The sequence below is a fragment of the Hemibagrus wyckioides genome, linkage group LG24 (genome assembly GCF_019097595.1).
Source record: "Hemibagrus wyckioides isolate EC202008001 linkage group LG24, SWU_Hwy_1.0, whole genome shotgun sequence".
Lineage (NCBI taxonomy): Eukaryota > Metazoa > Chordata > Actinopteri > Siluriformes > Bagridae > Hemibagrus > Hemibagrus wyckioides.
In genome coordinates this window covers 2,839,918-2,863,955 of record NC_080733.1, presented here as the reverse complement: position 1 = coordinate 2,863,955, position 24,038 = coordinate 2,839,918, and the positions used below count along the sequence as shown (strand labels likewise).

The 24,038-nt window shown below is 40.5% G+C and overlaps 1 protein-coding gene across 4 annotated transcripts; it reads right to left on the bottom strand.

The window, feature by feature from the left end:
* Nucleotides 1-973: 973 nt before the first annotated feature.
* Nucleotides 974-23,578, bottom strand: pdpk1a (3-phosphoinositide dependent protein kinase 1a). Of its 4 annotated transcripts, none has more exons than XM_058377915.1 (14): nt 23,460-23,578; nt 16,336-16,545; nt 16,206-16,248; nt 15,922-16,059; nt 15,701-15,845; nt 15,488-15,585; nt 14,693-14,768; nt 14,468-14,536; nt 13,786-13,882; nt 13,497-13,670; nt 7,679-7,896; nt 6,639-6,696; nt 5,877-6,029; nt 974-5,738 (listed from the first exon to the last, which is right to left on the bottom strand). In XM_058377915.1, the coding sequence occupies exons 2-14, from the start codon at nt 16,456-16,458 to the stop codon at nt 5,625-5,627; spliced, it is 1,506 nt and encodes a 501-aa protein (XP_058233898.1). In that variant the 5' UTR covers nt 16,459-16,545; nt 23,460-23,578; the 3' UTR covers nt 974-5,624. The 4 variants fall into 4 exon arrangements, with proteins under 4 accessions (XP_058233898.1, XP_058233900.1, XP_058233897.1 ...); XM_058377917.1 differs by lacking the exon at nt 23,460-23,578 and adding an exon at nt 23,073-23,412; XM_058377914.1 differs by lacking the exon at nt 23,460-23,578 and adding an exon at nt 16,656-16,990.
* Between the last annotated feature and the right edge of the window lie 460 nt (nt 23,579-24,038).

Below are 24,038 nucleotides of genomic sequence, written 5' to 3'. Positions count from 1 at the left end.
TATCTGGTGAACATGCATGAGGATAGGTTTTTGATGGAACCTGTGAAACTCCTGTTTTTGGATAAAGACGTCAGCTAAACGGTGTAAACATAACAACAGTAAACTGTTTAACCTCCACAGTGTATTCCAGATATAAAAGTGATCCATGAAAATAATCTGAAGTCCATCAGGTCTAGGGGTCTTCTTATGTGTACACACCTTACACACCTTCAGGAGAACGAACAGACTTGTCCAATGTACAGGATTTTCATGAATACCAGATTTCTTGTGTAGACAGTAAAATAAATCTGTCCGTATCCAGTTTGATCATTGAGACCCAATCCTTACGACCATCCTATCTGATGTACAAGAAGCAGTACACTGAAGAGTACTGTTCTCCTTATTCATTGGCATATATCACAAAAGGGTATATTTTGGATCATTTAGCTCCGCCCACACAAAGCTCAGACAATTTGCATATTATTATATTTATTATATAGCCATTATATTATATTTATTATATTATTATAATTGCTTTTCTACTAAATGAATCCTGTGATTTTTTTACGCCTTAAAAAGGTGTCAGATTACTAGCGTCACTAATTATGGAAAATTGTTGTTCTTTGTAAAGAATTTGTCTGCCGAATGCAAATGGGTGGCTGAAAGGCGGGGCTTAATTTACTTCAACAGCACACAACGTATTGGACAAATTGACATAAAAGGTAAAAGGTGTGGTCAGGACATGATTCTGATGGTGCTTGTATGGTAAGATTGCTAAATTTACTACTATTTTTGTAGAATCTGTGAGTCTGATTGAGCTGAAACACGCTAGCAACCGTGTGATACCATAGCAACTGCTTAGCAACACTTCAGGACCTCGTTGAGCATTCACTCACTCAGGGTTTATTTTCAGGATCTGTAAATTTTCTAGTTTAAACAGAAGGATGTGGGAAACCTCAGGCTGGAATACAGTTCAGTTAAAAATAAACAGAAGTAATAAACATACATGCTTTTATTACAGGAGCCAGCACATGGTCATGTGAGACATTCCTCCATCCATCTTTAAATAACACGCAAAACCCAAGAAAATAAACATTTACATTCGGTATGATTCGTTCAATAACCAAACAGAAATTGTACAATGAAATGAGAAGGCAGCAAAAGATAATAGCTTACAATTGTCATTTTTTTTCACATTCAAAGGTTTTACATGTCTGGATGTAGGTGACGGCCCCTGAATGTCATCTCTCGAAACACGGTTCATATATTAGACTTTAAATAAAACACAAATAAAACAGCCAGCTGAACCACCGGCAGCAAATAATCTGATAGAAGAATAAAAATATAAAAGCTGTATCTCCGTAACGTGACGTTACTTTCTCAAGATCTGTACATCACAGTTGATTTCGGCCACAGAGCAGGTAGAGTCTCAAACGTACAACGAAAAAAATAAATCCATCAGGAGAAATCCACATCCACGTGGTACTTACCACTGATACAGCATTTCACTGTGTTTGGGATTGCGTTTAGAGATCTTATTTACAGCTACAGAGAATTTCAATGAAGCTAAAAAAACTGAAACAAACACAAAAAACCTGCTAAAAAATGTAGCGAATTAAAAGGCTTCCCACACTGCTGTTGTGGATTATTATTGTAACTCTAAACCCTGCTCTTAACACTGGGTTATTGTAGCTCTAAACCCTGCTCTTAACCCCGGGTTATTGTAGATCTAAACCCTGCTCTTAACCCCGGGTTATTGTAACTCTAAACCCTGCTCTTAACCCCGGGTTATTGTAACTCTAAACCCTGCTCTTAACCCCGGGTTATTGTAGATCTAAACCCTGCTCTTAACACCGGGGTATTGTAGATCTAAACCCTGCTCTTAACCCCGGGTTATTGTAGCTCTAAACCCTGCTCTTAACCCCGGGTTATTGTAACTCTAAACCCTGCTCTTAACCCCAGGTTATTGTAGATCTAAACCCTGCTCTTAACCCCGGGTTATTGTAACTCTAAACCCTGCTCTTAACCCCGGGTTATTGTAACTCTAAACCCTGCTCTTAACCCCGGGTTATTGTAACTCTAAACCCTGCTCTTAACCCCGGGTTATTGTAACTCTAAACCCTGCTCTTAACCCCGGGTTATTGTAACTCTAAACCCTGCTCTTAACCCCGGGTTATTGTAACTCTAAACCCTGCTCTTAACCCCGGGTTATTGTAGCTCTAAACCCTGCTCTTAACCCCGGGTTATTGTAACTCTAAACCCTGCTCTTAACCCCGGGTTATTGTAGCTCTAAACCCAGCTCTTAACACCAGGTTATTGTAACTCTAAACCCTGCTCTTATCCCCGGGTTATTGTAGCTCTAAACCCTGCTCTTAACCCCGGGTTATTGTAGATCTAAACCCTGCTCTTAACCCCGGGTAGAGGAAGGTTTCACAGGTGTAATGTAGAAGCGGGGTTAGCTCTGCTTTTTCCCTGGGGTTCTGAAACCCTGCTCTGAAGCTTTTACAGTGTTAACTCCACATTGCTCTGCTAAACGTCTACAGTGTGAAACCATGTGCTGTTCCAATGTTACGACTCGACGCTTAGCAACAGAAACCCAATCAGAAACTGAACAGCGTCTCTGTGCCTCATATCAGGTGAAAACCAGGACGTAGCTACACTTAACAAAAACGGCTCGGTAGATAGAGTCAGGTGGAAAAACGCTGAAGATGAAGTGCGCGCCGTAGCGAGGGGGAAATACGTTACAGAGATATCAACCAACGTCTGGTCGACTACACCACAAACTTAAAAAGAGCAAAAAAGATGAGAAAGCTGTGAAAGATAACAAAACCTGCTCGGGTGCAGAAGCACAGACCTGAACTTTTTTCCTCACTGATGTGAAAGCGTGAGACGAGCCGTTATTTAAAGCTCTCGCGCGCTGGATTTATCCAATCAGGGTTGTTGATGCTGCAAATATGTAAATAAGAAGAAGATTGCAGCAGGGTTTAGGAATGTAGAGTGTGAAACAAGGGCAGATTATGAAGAGCCAGGATTCAGTGTTAACCCCGGGTAAAGTAGGAGCAGTGTGAAACCTCCAACTACACAACCCAGGACTGAGTTTACACCAGATTACAGCCACACCCATAAGTGTGAAAAGCCTTTAAGTGTACCTTTAGCTAAATCTTAAGAAAATAATCTGTAAACGAACAAAAAAAATAAATAAATAATCCAACCAACAACCACAAAAGTACAAATAAAACATCACTATAATGCCAGAATGATCCCATTCAGCATAAATAGTGAACAGTTATTTAGTCTTTTAAGTGATGACGCAGCACCAAAGCCTTAAATCCAGGACTTAAAGGAGCTGCTTAAAAGTAGTCATAGTTTCTGTGGCAGCAACAAAAAAATCTCGTCTGCAGCTCCAGACGGCCAACTGTGACTCCTGTAACTCATCAGACTTCCCTGATAGCGTGCCCTGTGTTAAACAACACAAACTTATACACAATAATGTAGAGAAGAGAAGCACGGGGGGAGGAGTTTACCCCCCGCACACTCACACGTTAATAAATAAGAAGTCTGAATTAAGATCTGAAGTCCAACATAACAGGCACTAATTTCCATGCTGAACAAAAAAAGTCCTCGTACGAGGAAGGTGCAACAAAAACGTCTACAGCAGTCGTATAACCGATCGACACGCTCGTCCTGCTTTTATGTACAGTTCAGTGCAAAATGCAATCCTCTGGTGTCTCTGAGTACCTGCGGTGTCAGGAGCCTCGTCGCTGACGACACACGGCCGTGTTTAACTCGATTGCAGCCCTTAAAGGGAACGCAAATCGGTGCATGTGGAGCTTTGAGCTCTATACAGACGTATCACTAGCAGTGCACTGGCTCTTATCCTTATAAATTAAAGTTAGATTAGGAATCTGCGGAACACTACAGAGCGAGGTGCGAGCTCACGAGCACAGAGAACAAGCAGAACATCTGTGGACTTCCTCAGGCTTGTGCGATATTATAACCTTATCTTCCCTACATGAATTTACACGCCCACCATCCCAGTGACATTTCTCACCCACTATATTATATTATATTACATTGTATTATATTATATTATCAGATCTGTCAACTGTTAAACGTTCGGCATTCCCCACAAAAACATCACAAATTCACTCAAAAATAATACAGAGAAATAGATGGATCGATAGGGTGCCAATACTTTTAGAGTCAGATAGATAGATAGAGACAGACAGATAGATAAATAGACAGACAGATAGATAGGCAGATAGATAGAGAAACAAATAGATAGACAGATAGATAGATAGATAGATAGATAGATAGATAGATAGATAGATAGATAGATAGATAGATAGATAGATAGATAGATAGACACAAACAGATAGATAGAGAGATAGATAGAAAGACAGATAGATAAAGAGACAGACAGATAGACAGACAGATAGATAGACAGATAGATAGAGAGACACAGACAGATAGATAGACAGATAGATAAAGAGACAGATAGATAGACACAAACAGATAGATAGAGAGACAGATAAATAGACAGATAGATAGATAGACATATAGATAAAGAGACAGATAGATAGACAGACAGATAGATAGACAGACAGATAGATAGACAGACAGATAGATAGACAGACAGATAAATAGACAGAGGCAGACAGATAGAGAGACAGATAGATAGACAGACAGATAAATAGACAGAGGCAGACAGATAGATAGACAGATAGATAGACACAGACAGATAGATAGACAGATAGATAGAGACAGACAGATAGATAGACAGATAGATAGACACAAACAGATAGATAGAGAGACAGATAAATAGACAGATAGATAGATAGACATATAGATAAAGAGACAGATAGATAGACAGACAGATAGATAGACAGACAGATAGATAGACAGACAGATAAATAGACAGAGGCAGACAGATAGAGAGACAGATAGATAGAGACAGACAGATAGAGAGACAGATAGATAGAGACAGACAGATAGATAGACAGATAGAGACAGCCAGATAGAGAGACAGACAGATAGATAGATAGATAGATAGATAGATAGATAGATAGATAGATAGATAGATAGATAGATAGACACAGACAGATAGATAGACAGATAGATAGAGACAGACAGATAGATAGACAGAGAGATAGACACAAACAGATAGGTAGACAGATAGATAGACACAAACAGACAGATAGATAGACAGATAGAGAGACAGATGGGTGGGGTGTGGGGGGCTGAGGGGCAGCTTTGATCAAAAACGTATTTTGTGAATTTGGGAAGTGTATTATTGATCTCTGAAGGAGGGACACTGATACTGCAGTACAAGTCTGAACACACATCAGCAGTCAAACATCTATTTTTTTCTGCTGGAAATGATCTCTTTTCGATGATTAAGTTGTTTATCACAATATTTAAACGTGGAAAATCGCAATTAGGGAAAATAAAATCGTATCTATATCGCACAAGCCTCCTACAGAATGTGTGTGTTTTTTTAACTTGCTCTTGAAATGCTGTTCTTGCCACAAGGTGCTTAACTAATGAAAGGCTCAGTTCATGAGGATGTGTCTCAACTTGAGGAAAAGACACTCTCTCTCTCTCTCTCTCTCTCTCTCTCTCTCTCGCTCTCTCTCGCTCTCGCTCTACATGTCAGTAGTCTGATGATTGTGGTAAATCTTTCCCCAGACTTCCTGGATCTTCTTACACCATTTGTCCGCGTTGCCATTGGGGTCCATTAAATAATACGTCCTGTTTGGCTGCATGGGGAAGAAACAGAGATCAGTTCACTTAAACTATTTTTCCAACAAAATACAAACAAAAAATTTCTCTACGTTTATATCAAAGCAATACGTGTACTAATGGATGCATTTAAAAAATCAGTAACTTTTTTTTACCGTGTGGACAAAGAAAGTCTTGAAGTTCTTGGCTTCCGGTCGCAGCTCAGGAGACCAGGGAATCTCGCCTTTGAGGACTTTATTCACAGGATCTACGTAGTAGAGATGCGGCCCTTCCGTCAGCAGCAGCTGCCTTCGGCGAGCAAACAAACCCTGTGTGGAAAGACGAGGGTCACGAAGTGATGCAGCTCCAAATTTCAGACTACAGAGGGCGCTGTGAGGCTGCTACCAAATCTGAAGCCTAGTTCACTCTCTACTGAACCCCTGATATACGCTTTAAAGCACTTTAAATAACTAAAGAGCTGAATACTTTATGCAGAGATTATAGACAGTGCTTCAGATTGTACTGGAAACCCTAGTCTAGTCTAGTGAGGCTTAAAAAGTTCTTGAATAATAGTCAATAAATAATTGTTGTATCCTGTAACTGACTAAGCTGCTATAACACAAGAATTTCAATAAAGTCTATCTATCTATCTGTCTATCTATCTATCTATCTATCTATCTATCTATCTATCTATCTATCTATCTGTAGCTCACTATGACTATACTGATGTTATTACTGGTGAAAATGAAGCAGTTTGTAGGAAACATGTGCATCATGCCTGAGGTATCATTTATTATTATTATTATTATTGTAGTTTAAAAGGTTGAAACACAGGTTTGAATGACATCAATTGTGCTCGAAAAGTTCATAAAACTCCAGGAATTTTATTATGAAGCATCTGTAAGAACTTTGTTTATGGGGGGAAAAAAGTATCTCACCTTTCTTTTGTCTACTGGTCCCATTTTTAGTATCAAATTGTTTTCAACAAACTGGTGCCTTAAAACAGAAAGAAACAATAAAAAAAAGTCTAGTTAGGACACACGGTAGCAGCAGTCCATAAGATTAATTCAATATTCTTGTGAAAATTACGTTCACTACAAAGTATCACAGCTGATTACAATCCAAAATAACTTTGAGAGGAATTCCTTCAGGAGTGGAATTACAAACATCTGTCCACTTCACACCTATCACATCTAGATTCTCTATATTAAAATTAAAAAAGCATGTGATACCATTAGTAAAAAAGAATAAAAATAATTTAATAATTAATAATAATAAATAATTTAAAAAACAGGTTTAAAATAATTAATAGTGATTAACAAAGTGATTAAAAAAAAGAACAGTAATGATTAATAATGATCAATTAACAAAGACAACAGGAAAATATTTATTTATATATTTTTCGTTTAAATCTATGGCATTGGCACAAAATAATTTTATTTAACTTTTTAAATAATTTTATGTAGGTTTGTAAAGAATTATAATGTTTTTTTTATAATTTTATTAAATTGTTATTTTAAATCACAGTAACTGTGTCAAGTGATTTGGGGTTAATTTATATTCATTAAACTCACTGTACATTTGTGAGGATGTAACGAGCCCCTTAAAATTTTTTCTAAAGACTGGGGTTCTTCCTCCAACGTTTACATGATAAACGCATAATTTCAAGATTTTGACATATTCATGATATTCTTTGTCTTTCTCCTTTCTACTTTATTTAGCCATTTATGTCACTTGGCCTCCCTTTTTTCCTACTTATTTTGTTTTTTTCTTTTGGCTGTCATTTTTTATTTGCTGCTGTTATAAAAAAAAATATATTATAAGTGAGGATTTCTCTCTTAACGTCCTTCTTCCCTAGCTAGTGAACCTATCAGTTGACCAGTCTATGTAACTCCTAATAGACGACGGACCAATCGGACGTCTCGAGCGTAACCTAGCCCTGTGCTAAACCAGGTTTCTGATAATGCAAGCGACCTACCAGGGGTTCCTGTTGGTCTGCTTCTGCAACAGCAGCTGCTTCTCCTCGCTGGAGAACTGCAGGTCCAGCTCGAAGGAGTTGTTGTCCAGGTCGTGGATGTACTGCTCGATGTTGCTGATGGATCTCTGGGGCAGCAGCATGGTCGGCACCGAGAGAGCCTGCGAGGAACTGGAGTGAACCACCTCCATGCTGCTGAACTGACTCAGGAGGTCATCATACTGCAAGGAGAAGTTCATACAGTTCATAAACATGGAGAGAAATTACGTCAACTCTAACTGAAGAGAGTGTGAATGATGTTCAGCAGTTGAAATAACTGCATGTGAAGAAACAAGGGTCTAATTCTGTCACATTCTCCATAAATCATATCCTCTTTTTTGGTTCTGTAATTATCATCACATGGTGACTGGGGGACTGGTCAGCTCTTTCGTGTTCAGGTGTGTTTCATTCTATCGTTAATTCACTTAAGAGTAAGCAGCTAAAATGTCTGCTGTTTTGAAGTGTCTCAATCTGTCTGTTAATTCTCAATACGAAATCCAAAGAGCTGGGACTGCCAGTGAAGGAAGCCATCATTAGGCTGAAACAAACCCATCAGAGAGAGAGAGAGAGAGAGAAAGAGAGAGAGAGAGAGAGAACATTAGGTTTGGCCAAATCTACTATTTAGTACAATCTTAAAAGAAAAAGAAGACACTGATGAGCTCAGGAACACCAAAAGGTCTGAAGACAAACAGAAAACAACTAGAACAGATCACTTCACTCGTTCCCTGCTGAAACAAACACAACAGTTGGCCAGATCATGAAGATCCTCCAGGAGGTGGATGTATCTGTGTCAGTCAACAATCAAGAGATTTCACCAGAGGAAATAAAGAGGCTTCACCACAAGATGAAAACAGTTGGTAAGCCTCAAAAACAGGAAGATCAGATTAGAGTTTTTAAAAAACAAAAAAAAACAAAAAAAAAACATCTGGAGCAACATCATGTGGAGAGATGAGAGAAAGATGAACTTGTAGCAGAACGATGGGAAGAGAAGAGCGTGGAGAGGAGAAGGAACTGCTCATGATCTGAATCTCATGGTGTTGGTGTGTACGACTGCTAATGGAACTGGTTTCCTCGTGTTTAGAGATGATGTGATAAAAGCAGCAGGATGAATTGTGAAGTGTTCAGGGTGATGGTATCTGCTCACCTTCAGCTAACTCACTGGATGGAGCTTCACAGGGCAGATGGACCATGACCTGAAGCATAATTTAAAAGCAACCAAGGACCTTTTTAAGGTAAAGAAGTGACACGTTCTGCAAAAGGCTAAATCAATCAATTTTCACTTCACCAAAGACCACAAGAACAAACAGGAAGTGAAGACAGCAGACTTCAGACATTGACTGCAACAGATTTCTATACAAGTATTAAAAATAACAATAATAAAATAACAGACTACAAACCAAAAGTGCTGTAATTCCTACACCGTTCATCTGACCTGGATGTAATTACTCGATATCCCCAAAACATTTCACAGAGTAGAGCTGAACCCTGAATTTCCTATTTCACAATGCATGGTAACAAATTAAAGGGAAATCCAACATAAACTGTCTTAATAAGGTTTTGGACCACCACAAGCCACTAGGACAGTTTCATTAATGAACTTCAGTCTTCCAAACCTATTCCCTCATGCAGTGTTTTGATGATGGTGTAAACACTTCCCACAGTTGTTCAGTTCAGTGGAGATCGATTAACTGAAAACTGCAGCACATTTTCATTCTCAGGAAACCAAACATGTCCCCATGCGCTCTCGACAGAGACGAGGAGACTCTCTTCAGGAGACTTTCTTTAGGAGACTCTCTTCTCAAGGTAGATGAGGACACTCTCTTCAGGAGACTCTATTCTCAATGGAGACTCTCTTCAGGAGACTCTCTTCTTGATAGAGATGAGGACACTCTCTTCAGGAGACTCTATTCTCAATGGAGACTCTCTTCAGGAGACTCTCTTCTTGATAGAGATGAGGACACTCTCTTCAGGAGACTCTCTTCTTGATAGAGATGAGGACACTCTCTTCAGGAGACTCTATTCTCAATGGAGACTCTCTTCAGGAGACTCTCTTCTTGATAGAGATGAGGACACTCTCTTCAGGAGACTCTCTTCTTGATAGAGATGAGGACACTCTCTTCAGGAGACTCTATTCTCAATGGAGACTCTCTTCAGGAGACTCTCTTCTTGATAGAGATGAGGACACTCTCTTCAGGAGACTCTATTCTCAATGGAGACTCTCTTCAGGAGACTCTCTTCTTGATGGAGATGAGGACACTCTTCAGGAGACTCTCTTCTTGATAGAGATGAGGACACTCTCTTCAGGAGACTCTCTTCTTGATGGAGATGAGGACACTCTCTTCAGGAGACTCTCTTCTTGATGGAGATGAGGACACTCTCTTCAGGAGACTCTCTTCTTGATAGAGATGAGGACACTCTCTTCAGGAGACTCTCTTCTTGATGGAGATGAGGACACTCTCTTCAGGAGACTCTCTTATCAAGGTAGATGAGGACACTCTCTTCAGGAGACTCTATTCTCAATGGAGACTCTCTTCAGGAGACTCTCTTCTTGATAGAGATGAGGACACTCTCTTCAGGAGACTCTATTCTCAATGGAGACTCTCTTCAGAAGACTCTCTTCTTGATAAAGATGAGGACACTCTCTTCAGGAGACTCTCTTCTTGATAGAGATGAGGACACTCTCTTCAGGAGACTCTCTTCTGGGTGGAGATGAGGACACTCTCTTCAGGAGACTCTCTTCTTGATGGAGATGAGGACACTCTCTTCAGGAGACTCTCTTCTTGATGGAGATGAGGACACTCTCTTCAGGAGACTCTCTTCTTGATAGAGATGAGGACACTCTCTTCAGGAGACTCTCTTCTTGATAGAGATGAGGACACTCTCTTCAGGTGACTCTCTTCTGGGTGGAGATGAGGACACTCTCTTCAGGAGACTCTCTTCTTGATGGAGATGAGGACACTCTCTTCAGGAGACTCTCTTCTTGATGGAGATGAGGACACTCTCTTCAGGAGACTCTCTTATCAAGGTAGATGAGGACACTCTCTTCAGGAGACTCTATTCTCAATGGAGACTCTCTTCAGGAGACTCTCTTCTTGATAGAGATGAGGACACTCTCTTCAGGAGACTCTATTCTCAATGGAGACTCTCTTCAGAAGACTCTCTTCTTGATAAAGATGAGGACACTCTCTTCAGGAGACTCTCTTCTTGATAGAGATGAGGACACTCTCTTCAGGAGACTCTCTTCTTGATAGAGATGAGGACACTCTCTTCAGGTGACTCTCTTCTGGGTGGAGATGAGGACACTCTCTTCAGGAGACTCTCTTCTTGATGGAGATGAGGACACTCTCTTCAGGAGACTCTCTTCTTGATGGAGATGAGGACACTCTCTTCAGGAGACTCTCTTCTTGATGGAGATGAGGACACTCTCTTCAGGAGACTCTCTTCTTGATAGAGATGAGGACACTCTCTTCAGGAGACTCTATTCTCAATGGAGACTCTCTTCAGGAGACTCTCTTCTTGATAAAGATGAGGACACTCTCTTCAGGAGACTCTCTTCTTGATAGAGATAAGGACACTCTCTTCAGGTGACTCTCTTCTGGGTGGAGATGAGGACACTCTCTTCAGGAGACTCTCTTCTTGATGGAGATGAGGACACTCTCTTCAGGAGACTCTCTTCTTGATGGAGATGAGGACACTCTCTTCAGGTGACTCTCTTCTGGGTGGAGATGAGGACACTTCAGGAGACTCTCTTCTCGATGGAGATGAGGACTCTCTTCAGGAGACTCTCTTCTCGAAGGAGGGGTTCTTTATCTCGACGGACATAAGAAGACTCTTCAGGACACTTGACTTAAGGAGGTGGGAGGAAACCAGAGGTGACAGAACCCACAGGAAACCACAGCGAGAACATCCGCTCCGGATGGACAGTAACCTGATCTCAGGACCGAACCCAGGTATTCTGGACACTTCAGGGTTTTTTTTTTGTGTGGTCATTATGTGAGAGAATACCTGAAGTGCTCTTACATATTCAGCCTGTTTGAATCAAACCCTGGTGTGGAACGCGATATGAGCAAACAGCAGAAACTGTAACTCATCACGGCGATACCATTACATAACGCTGATATCGTGATAAATTATAATTACACAATGCACTTTTCTAATATATTGTGAAAATATTGATATTAGTTAGTTTTGTTTTCCTTTGAAAGTGATTGCTGCGGATTTGATGTTAAAAAAGTTTTTGCAAATTAACGCCATTTCTTTTCCAAATAAATTTTTTTTAATAATAAACCTGAAGTCATCTTTTTAGACATGATATAAAGCACTGACTGCTACGTCTGGACAGATCTATAGTGCTATATACAGTAAGTAACTAGTAAAACTACTTAAACTAGATGTAAACTAGATCATTTATCTATCATCAGTTTCCACGATTTCCACACGCACCTGTTTTTTCTGTATGTATTGTTCTGTGATTATATTTTTAAGTGTGTGTGAAAGCCCATGCTCAGCCCTGTGTTTTACTACACAATCTCTCGATGTTTAATTTTAGTTTTTTGTGGTTCAGTGAATTGCGAGTAACATGACACTAAATTGAGCCGAACTGAACTACGTCATGTGACTGAAAAACCGTGGCTAGGACGCCTCACCTCGCAAAACACACACTTCATTACAGCGCAGTGATCTTAGCAGAGACTTAAAGGCTGGAGATGAAAGACAGATGATCTTCCACTGGACTCGTAACTGAGCTACACAGATCTCAAGCTTTTCATGAATTGGTTACCTACTTAATGAAAATACGTCATCTGAGTCTCAAACGCGGCAGGATTTTATCACAATAACTGGTAATGTTCCTTAACGCAAAAGTATCTGATTTTTTAAAAAACGTTTTAGCCTTAAACAACGTGTGCTTTAATGTGTTGTGAATAAAGCAGGTTAATATTCCCAATCCCTCCTATAAAACACTGATCTAGCTGGATCCAAACAGATTTATTCCTAAATCATTCATAAGAGTGTTTACACAAAAAATTCAGTATTCATGAAAATTCTGTAGGTTCAGTAAATCATTGGTATCCTACTTGTGCTCTTGAAGAAGATTAACGAACGTAATCCTGGACCTGATGGACTTCAGATCATTTTTCATGGATCACATGCAGCACTTTTATATCTGGAATATACTGTGGAGGTTTAACTGTTGTTACGTTTACGCCAATTATCCAGAGCCAATAACAGAAGAGCTTTAGAGTCTCTTGTGTGTTCACCAGATCAGCGACCTGAAGTGAAAATCATTTATATTATCTACGTTAATTAAAGAATGTAAAAAAAATAACGAAAACGAGTTAAGACAAACGCGTAAGTTGAGACGAATAAAACAAATCATTCAACTTTGACCAAAGAAACGGTGGAGTAGAATCAGAGGGCGGGTCGATCTGTCTGTGCGTAAGACAGAAGTCGTAAACAAACACCTCAGCTGACTGAATATAGCGCTTGCCTATCACTAATAATAATAACAACATATTTTATTACTATTATTATTATTATTATTTTGCATAGATGTGAGTCAAAATAGCCTCCACTCTTGCCTTTCCTCCTTGACGCCGATCTTCTCATCTCTTTGTGCTCTTTACCTTATATGGAGTTTTGTGGGTGTCACTACATGCAAATGATCTGTGTCGGGGACATGCTTTACACTTTACAGCTGATCAACCTGTACACTATGAAGGAAATCAAATTTTTGTAAATGGACGCAGTGTGCTTTGAGTTGTTCGGTGTGAAGCGTGCTCACATTGCCGTAGTACTCCTCCTCATCCTCGGCCATGGCCGGCAGGTATGGGGTGAGTTTCGGAGGAGTCTGCAGATGAAGGTTCTCCCAAGAGATGCTCTCGAAGAAGGCGTGGGCTTTCAGGGGATTGTAGCCTCCCATCTCCTCACAGCCTAGACGGTTTGCAGGATCTGAACACTGGACAAGTGAAAATAAAAATAAAAATCTCAATAAAAAATCTTAAACACATCTAAAGTATCTGTAAAAAATAAATGCATTAATTCATTAATGCAAAAAAGAAAAAAAAACTCACTAATAGCTTCTCCACCAGATCCTTAGCTTTGGGAAAGAATTTCTCCGGAAATTCATACTCCAATTTTATTATCTTCTGGAATATCAAGTACTCATTCCTAGTCAAAGGCAAGAAACAAAACTCGATATAAGAGGGAACAAAAACAAATGAAGTACACAGCCTGAGCTATTAAAAACTCCCCAAATCAGATCTTTTTCAGCACAGTCCCTAGGGTATGAGTCCCGGAGTCTGTACGAGCCACTGGGACAATCTGTAAAGAGCCGAATGGACCATGTGACAGAGCGGTTGGGTTTTTTTCTTTTTCTTAGAGGCTGTAGACTTTCTACACAAACAAGTCATAAACACCAAAGCCATTACTTCCTGTTATTTCACACCATGCTTCGTTTCTTTTCATTAAAAAAAAAAAAAAAAAAACTATTACAGCGATGCTCCGTATTTAGCACAGAAGTCAAAGCCTCTAGCCTCATAGTGTTTTCTCTACTGAATGTTCGGAAAGCTTCAGAATAAAAAAAATATATATATAATTAAAAAATATTATACAGGTTTAATTATCGAGCCTAATATATTAGAGTAGTTCTGAAAATCTGAACAATGAGGCAATTTTTCATCATAGTACATGCAGATATTTCATTCAGTGACATTAAACTGCATTTTATTGAAGGAAATGTTAGCTGGGACTTACGCTGCTCTGAAGGGGGGCAATCCGGCCACCAGCTGGTAAACGATACAGCCCAGAGCCCAGAGATCCGAACTAAACATCAACACGACAACGTTAACACTCTCCTGATTCAGTATTCATCACATACCTTCATCCATTCAGTGTGTGTGTGTGTGTGTGTGTGTGGAGATATTAGAATAGATAATATAATATATAACTTGTTATTTGAGTTTTATTCATGTTGAATACCTTTTACATGCTGATTTTTTAGTCAGCAGCTCTGGAGAAACGTACTGCGCTGTCCCGACAAAAGAGTTTGCTCTTGCTGTGAAGGATAAAAAGCTCATCATCAGACGAGTGTGTGACCAGCAAAAAAAACAACAACAACAACAACAACAACTGTATCTGCAGCAGGCATTAATGCATCTGATGGTAAACTGCTACTAAACAGAACAGGGTGTTGGGTCATGGTGCTGTTTTAGCTGGAAATACCAAACACAGCAAATCCCATATTTACAGTTAATGGGGGGAATGAGGGGTAGGAGAGACACAGGGAGGGAGGGAGGGAGGGAGAGAGAGAGAGAGAGAGAGAGAGAGAGAGAGAGGAAGATGGAGGGATGAGAGAGAGAGAGAGAGAGGAAGATGGAGGGAGAGAGATAGAGAGAGAAAGAGGGAGAAGGAGAGGAAGACAGGGAGAGAGGGGGAGATGAAGGGAAGGAAAGAAAAAAGGAATGACACAGGAAGATGGAGAGAGAGGGCGAGGAAGATGGAGGGAGGGAGGGGGTGTGGAGGGAGGAAGAGAGAGAGAGAAAGAGAGAGAGAGAGAGAGAGAGAGAGAGAGAGAGGGAGAGAGAGAAATATGGAGGGAGGGAGGGAGAGAGGGAAAGAGAGAGAGGAAGATGGAGGGAGGGAGGGAGGGAGGGAGGGAGAGAGGGAAAGAGAGAGAGGAAGATGGAGGGAGAGTGTGTTACCTACAGAAAGGTAAAGCGAACCACAACACAGTGTAGTAAACACACAACCAGGAGAAAGAAAGAAAGACTTTACTCTGTGAGCTGTCTGAAGAAAACTGCTTTGCTGTTCCAAAGTCAGTAATCTGAATGTGCATCTCCTCACTCAGTAAAATATTCTCAGGTTTCAGATCCCTGAAAGACATGAGAGAGAGAATAAAGCAGCGAAAACCCACAATAAACTACACCACAAAACTGTAAACAAACACTGAGGTGCAACATGGGACGTTTACTCAGGACGAGGACGTACCTGTGAATAATCCCCACTGAGTGGAGATACTCGAGAGCGCTGACCAGCTCGGCGGCGTAAAAGCGCGTGCACGTCTCATCGAAGGAGCCGATCTTGCGGATGTAGCGCAGCAGCTCGCCGTTCTTCGCGTAACTCAGTCCGAAATCTGACGGACGTTAAGGACATGAACGGATAAATAAAGAACTGAAGTGTTTCAGCTTACGCCAAAAAATAAAGGATACACAACTTCTCAGCATCCTGGAAGGTGAAGTAGAGCTTTACAAAAAAGGGATGATTGATGCTGGACATGATGTCTCTCTCCCTCTTCACATAGTGTGTTTTATTCTCCTTCTTGATGTGCAGCTTCTCCAGAATCTTCACTGAAATCACACACACACACACACACACACACCGTTCTGTTTCAAAACATCTGAAAAGCAGGTAGCAGATACAATCATGCTGCAGACACACACTGTGTGTGTGTGTGTGTGTGTGTGTGTGTGTGTGTGTATGAAGCAGGCTTTACTTGCGTATTCCTTTCCCGTTGAAACCTCTTTTGCTAGAACCACCTGAAATAACCAGGAGGAAAAAACACTCTTTCAGCTGCTGAATATGAGGATGAAAGACCTTGACAGAGCGCTCATGACTTGACTCACGGTTGAGAAGGAGCCTTCTCCCAGGATTCTGCCGAACTTGAAGTCCTCGGGTCGTTTCCTGTGCTGGGTTTGTGGAGCGAGCGGAGTGAGTGGCGCGTGCGCCTGGGAAACCTGGGCCTCCATAACATCCAGCGTCCAGCTGTCCGCTTACGGTGGAGAGAGGAGCGCCGGCACACAGCGAGGTCTGGACAAGGGCAGCATCACATCACGCTGAGAGAACGAGAGAGAGAGAGAGAGAGAGAGAGAGAGAGAGAAAACTGTCACAAACAGGAACTTTAGCAGCAGCTCTGAGCGCTGAAGGCGGCAGATGATGAACTTACTCACAGGCGTCGGGTTTGTGTGTGTGTTTGTGTGTGTGGTTACAGGTGTTACACTCCTCCACGAGGAGCGACAAGCTGTTCCAGCAAACGCCTGTCCTCCTTCAAGCTGCCTCAATAACGGTTACTCCTCTACAAGCCTGCTCTTATTTCTTTTGGAACCGAAAATAACAGCCAGGGAACAGACCACCGGTCATATAGAGACCGAGAAAGAGGAATCTCACAAGACATCAGCCGTGTGTGTGTGTGTGTGTGTGTCTGCATTTAGACATCTCCTTTGTGAAAAAAAACGTATTCATTCTTGAATCTGATCCTCTGGGTCGGGTCAGGAAAAAAAAAATTAATGAATGAATTAAATCTAAAACAGAAAGCTGTCTGACTCTGGAAATGAACCTGGAGCTGGATTTATTTCATTCTGTTATCTTACATGTCAAATACACACACACACACATTCTGTTATCTTACATGTCATACACACACACACACACACACACACATTCTGTTATCTTACATGTCATACACACACACACACACACACACACATTCTGTTATCTTACATGTCATACACACACACACACACATTCTGTTATCTTACATGTCATACACACACACACACACACACACACATTCTGTTATCTTACATGTCATACACACACACACACACACACACACATTCTGTTATCTTACATGTCATACACACACACACACATTCTGTTATCTTACATGTCATATATACACACATACACACACACACTCTGTTTTCTTACATATGTCATATTTACACACACACACACTCTGCCATCTTACATATGTCATACTTACACTTACACACACACACACACACACACACACTTATTCTGCTATCCAACATATGTCATATTTACACACACACACACTTATTCTGCTATCCAACATATGTCATATTTACACACACACACACTTATTCTACTATCTTACATATGTCATATTTACTTACTTACACACACACACACACTCTGCCATCTTACATATGTCATACTTATACTTACACACACACACACACACTTATTCTGCTATCCAACATATGTCATATTTACACACACACACACATTCTGCCATCTTACATGTCATACACACACACATACACACACACACACTCAATCCCACATATCTCATATTTACACACACACACACACACACACACACTTATTCTGCTATCCAACATATGTCATATTTACACACACACACTTATTCTGCTATCCAACATATGTCATATTTACACACACACACACTTATTCTACTATCTTACATATGTCATATTTACTTACTTACACACACACACACACTCTGCCATCTTACATATGTCATACTTATACTTACACACACACACACACTTATTCTGCTATCCAACATATGTCATATTTACACACACACACACACTTATTCTGCTATCCAACATATGTCATATTTACACACACACACACACTTATTCTGCTATCCAACATATGTCATATTTACACACACACACACACTTATTCTGCTATCCAACATATGTCATATTTACACACACACACACACTTATTCTGCTATCCAACATATGTCATATTTACACACACACACACACTTATTCTGCTATCCAACATATGTCATATTTACACACACACACACACTTATTCTGCTATCCAACATATGTCATATTTACACACACACACACATTCTGCCATCTTACATGTCATACACACACACATACACACACACACACTCAATCCCACATATCTCATATTTACACACACACACACACACACGCACACACAATGTCATATTTACAAGAAAGCCTGCATGACCTGACTTGATTGACTAGTCCTCATTTGTTTGTTAGTATAGCAAAACACACACACACACACACGGTTCTGTTATTGGTGTGACTCGCTGGTACTTTCCAAACACCTGCCACAAAAAGCGGCACTTTACAACAATAACCTGTCAAACCACAGATATGAGAGAGGCCTGTGCCCCCTTCTGGCTGCTGTGACTCCCAAACACACACACACACACACACACACACAATTTCTCACAGAATAGCAGGAGGATTCTGCCTCACTGTTGTTATTGTTGTTGTTTTGCTGGTTTCCCTTTTGGGAGTCTGAGAGCTCAGAGTGACTCGGCTGAGGCGTGAGGCAGCTCGAGATGATGGGAGTAAAAAGTACAGATGCTGAAATCTGTTTTCTTCAGCCGAGGAAGATTACTCATGCACAAGAACATCGAGAAGGCCATGGGAGTTTTTCGGGGGGTTCGGCGCAGGTGGCTTTACACGCGTTACGAGAGCAAAGGAGGGAAAACAAATTTGAAAGAGCGTAAACAAAAAACACTCTACACACCCGTCAATGCAGCGCAAAAGATAAGAGCAAACAACAACAACAACAACAACAACAACACAAACAGGGCGCTTCTTAACACGCCATCTTTAAATGTTACAGTGTGGAACAAGATGATTAAAAATTATATTAAGGACAACAATTATGTGTGTGTGTGTGTGTGTAGGTGTGTGTCGGGAAATGTAAATTGGTATTAAGCAAAGTTACGGGGTGAGGAAGTGGCTTCAACCAAGCAGAAACATGTGGCAACGCTGTGTCCACAAACTACTGCAATACGCAATGAAGAAAAATATTTTATAATAATAAAAAAAACAAAAACAACTTTCTAGTAATTCTAGAAGAGCCGTCATTATTATTATTATTTTATTTATTAATATTTTCCTTTTATTTATTTATTTTTACAAACTTAGAAATCACATCCTATTATTACGACCCAAATTATTATATTTACATATTTAATATATTATTTAAAAAGAAATAAGAATAAAATAGTCTGTAAATTCTTTATAATTCTTGGCCTGGTTTTAAGCTCGAGCTCTTAAATTTAATCCAAACCTCTCGATATAGTGAGAAAGCATCAGGTTTGTAAATGAAGTGGTTAAAGGACGTGAGGTACAGAGGGTCCGGAGTGTGAGCTGTGTGTACACTAACACAACAACACAAATAAACTACGCTACAGAGATGTTCACTAAAACACACCAGGATTTAACAACCATTCTGATTCATTACTCTTTCTCACTACGAGTCTTTTTTCTCTTTATAATGCAATTATCAAGAAATTGCACCATAAAAAAAGTTTATTTATTTATTTTATAAAGATAGTAACTTCAGCATAATAATATTTAAACAAAAAAAAATGATTTATTTATTTTTTTTAAAAAGATGGCAGTGTTAAAGGAGAAGTTCACTTCCAAGAACAAAAATCTACAAATCATATCCTCACCCCATCGTCATCCAAGATGTTCAAGTCTTTCTTTCTTCAGTCGTGAAGAAATGATGTTTTTTAAAAGGAAAGCATTTCAGGATTTTTCTCCATATAGTGGAATTTAATGGTGTTTTGGAAGTTCAGACTCGCGGGCACCATTAAACTCCACTATATGGAGAAAAATCCTGAAATTTTTTCCTTTTAAAAAACATCATTTCTTTACGACTGAAGAAAGAAAGACATGAACATCTTGAGGAAATGAGGAAATGATCTGTAGATTTTTGTTCTGGAAGTGAACTTCTCCTTTAATATTTTCTTCATGGTGTTATTTAATGGAATGATATTTTGTTTTGATAATATTTAATAGAGCAATATTTTCTTCATGAGTTCTTCTCTCTCCAGAGTAAACAGTGAGGAGTTTTTCTGTGATATGAAAAGCCTCTGTGACGGAGAAGTGAACGCGACTCTACTCTTCTATGCTTTACACCACAGAGTTTCTTTTCTCTTCCCTGTTTGACGCAGTGATGTCAAATCCACACGGCTGCTCATGACATTAATATAAACACCGTAAAACTTCTTATCTTTAACCGAGTTGCACTGTAGACCAAACCACCAAACCCCGACTGTCCAGTTCACGCCATAGACCTGTCGGGTATCCGCTTACTGCTGGAGATTGTAAAAAGTCTTTTTTTCTTCCTCTTCTCTTTCTCACTTCCAAGTCTGCCTCGCTTTAGATACACCACGTAACCAAAAGTTTTGGGACACCCCTCCAAATCATTGAGTTCAGGTGTCGTTTTTCAGGGGTTGGGCTCGGCCCCTACGTTCCAGCGAAAGGAACTCTTAATGCTTCAGTATACCAAGACATTTTGGACAATTTCATTCTCCCAACTTTATGGGAACAGTTTGGGGATGACCCCTTCCTGTTCCAACATGACTGCACACCCATGACCAAAGCAAGGTCCATAAAGACCTGGATGAGTGAGTTTGGTGTGGAGGAACTTCACAGAGTCCTGACCTCAACCCCTTAGAACACCTTTGGGATGAATTAGAGTGGAGACTCTGTGCCAGACCTTCTCGTCCAACATCAGTGCCTGATCTCACAAATGTGCTTCTAGAGGAAGGGTCAAAAATTCCCATAAATACACTCCTAAACCTTGTGGAAAGCCTTCCCAGAAGAGTTAAAGCTGTTATAGCTGTAAAGGGCGGGACAACTCCATATTACATCCATGTAAAGTGCATGTAAAGACAGACATCCCAAAACATTTGGCGATATAGTGTAGATGTTTTGTAACCGAGTTAAGGTTCTCAGTTCAGTCTGTGTGTCCTGGCTCACTGCTGCTACCTCAAAGCCAAAAGAAGACGGAAAAGCATCACAACTGAAGAAGGCAACAGTCTGGTGATGTCAGTGGAACACCAGCTAATCACAAGGAAGAAACATACTTATCCATAAAAGACTTAACCATTTTAATTTAGGAATAAATTCTGTGTCTGCCAACACAGGTGCCATGCTGTAAGGTGTTAAACATGTCTTGATGTAATCTTCAGGAAATGAAAGCTGAAATTCTCATCTATCGTCTCATGTTCATCTCGAACCTAAACGTCTTCAGTGAACAGTCGTTCCAATACTTTTGTAGGGGGCCATATGAGTGCACTCGCATAATGAGTAATGCTGTAGTCATTAAAATATAACTGAATTAGTCAAAATGTCAGAGTAGCTAGAAGCAACTTCTCAGGCTGGAATGATAGGACGGGACTCGCGGTTTATGTCTGAGGAAAAACGACCTCATCACAACAAGTGATGATTTATCTAAAGCGAATATCTGTGTACACAGTGCATATAAACTCATGCTGCTGTGTTTACTGTTCATGCTGTGAGCAGACACGCCGATGTGATGTCACTTGCTGAACTCTGGGGTTGAGGAGACCCTAATAGTTCCCGACGAGGATTTCCGAATCCAGCGAGATTGGATTGCGGAATTAGTTACATCCTTTAGTCAAATACGGCATTACTCTTTGTAATTACTCCGTATTGTACAAAAACTCAACCTCACTGCTGCTCTAACAGACCGGATTTGTGTAAAGCAATGAAAGACGTTCCACAAATACAAACCTGTACACAATTCAGTAAATCCACAACTCCACAGATGATGTGCAGAGGTTACTCCTCATCTTACACACAGGTACTCATATTACAAACCTGAAAACAACACACAGAGTCTTTATCTCGCAGGGAAGAGAGAGAAACATTTTAGAAATGATCAGCTTTATTTAGAAAAGTCCTTTATAATTAGAGAAGACTTGGTTTTGTGTGAGGATATAACTGAAAGTAGCATGAAATTGATTTATTTTTAAATAAGAACAATAAACGGTTCTAAAGCAAATGAAATCAGATTGTAGACTCTGTTGAATTGTAGAGTTCAGGAAAATCAGACAGTGATGTACACAGCCCCAAAGCTTCACTCTAATCCAAAAAGCTTTCCATCCCAAACATCCTTCCGCGCATGCGTAATGCACTGCACCCATCCCAGACCTGTCAGGACTGTTTATTACACTCATATTACCGAGGAAATTCCCTAATTGCACACGTTGTTACATGATTATGCCGAAATGATGCCTCAAATAGCTTCTCTGAAATGACTGACAAGAGCTGCATCAAAAAAACAAAACAAAAACACATTCCAAGCATTCCGGACCGGAAGCCAGTTTTCCAAAGAAGTCCCTTTCAGCGACTTAATAAAACTTTTTGCAAAAGCTGAAGCTTAACCCGAATATTTCAATATCAAGTTATATCCATCGTCCACAGGTTATTTAGTGAAGAATGTAAATAACTGTAACTTTAAATAGATTAACCTATTGTGTTTACAGTGACGTTAGTGCGCGCGCGCGCTTTGTTTATAAACACCGAGTCACGTCATCACGCCGCCTTATCAGCAGAGGCGACTCTGGTGTTCACAGAAGGATTTAGGACAATTAAGCCACACAAAGTGCAATTCGAATAAAACTTTTAGTTTCCGGCCTGCATAACACTACAGAACATCAGGAAAAAAAATACCCTGCCACAAGCATTTTAATAATTAATAAACATTTATGGGCGTGCAGAAGTAACAAAACGCGCATGCGCAGAAATCCTAAAGAACTTACGCTAGCTTTGAAGTTCAACAAGAACAAGAAGAAGAAGAAGAAGAAGAAGCGCATTTATTCCGGTTTATAAATATGGAGGTTTTCCGTTACAGGCATCGTAGACCTATCTCTGCGGACACGGCTTGTATGTCAGCTGAATGCTTCACACACGAAATGTGCATGAATTGTCGAAAACAGGAACCAAAACAAAACCAAAACCCTGCGCCACTCCCCACGCTGATTAGCTGGTAAAGCCGGGCTAACGCTACAGCGGCTAGTCCCGCAGTGAGAGTGCTGCTGTAACCCGGCCCGGGGAGATGGAGCTGAGCGCTGACACACACACACACGCAGAGACACGCGTGGACACTTCCTGCTGAAGGGAGAGCAAATGATCCACGGTGTACTCACTGTATCTCACCGCCCGTCTATTCCACGCGAGCTCTCAGCGTTTGTTGTTGGAAATGTTAGAGAGACAGAGCGAGAGCGCGCGCTGCCTCCCTGCCTCCACGCCCCGCCCTCGTCCCCCGCCTCTGACGTCACGCGCCGTACACAACAACACACTACAGCACTTCTTCACTGTCCTTCTTACAGTCCAGCCTCTGACTACAGAATATGAATAATCCTATGAATGAATAACTCTATTCTCTTCAACTCTATCTAACTCTATTCTTCTTCTTTTTTTATACATATAGCGATACAATTAAAATGAAGCTTGTCTCCCAAATGTATTCGACACAGTTGCGCTTTAGTGGCATCTAGTGGTCAAAATTAAGAAGTGCAGCTCCCTGTGGACGCTCGAGCAGTGTTATGGGTTCCAGTTCATCCCAAAGGTGTTCAGTGGGGTTGAGTCAGAGTCAGGGCTCAGTGCAGGACTCTCCAGTTCTTCCACAAGAACATTAACCTCTACACCATGTCTTCATGGAGCTCTGTGCTTTGTGTACAGGGGCATTGTCATGCTGGAACAGGGTTTGAGTCTCTTAGCTCCAG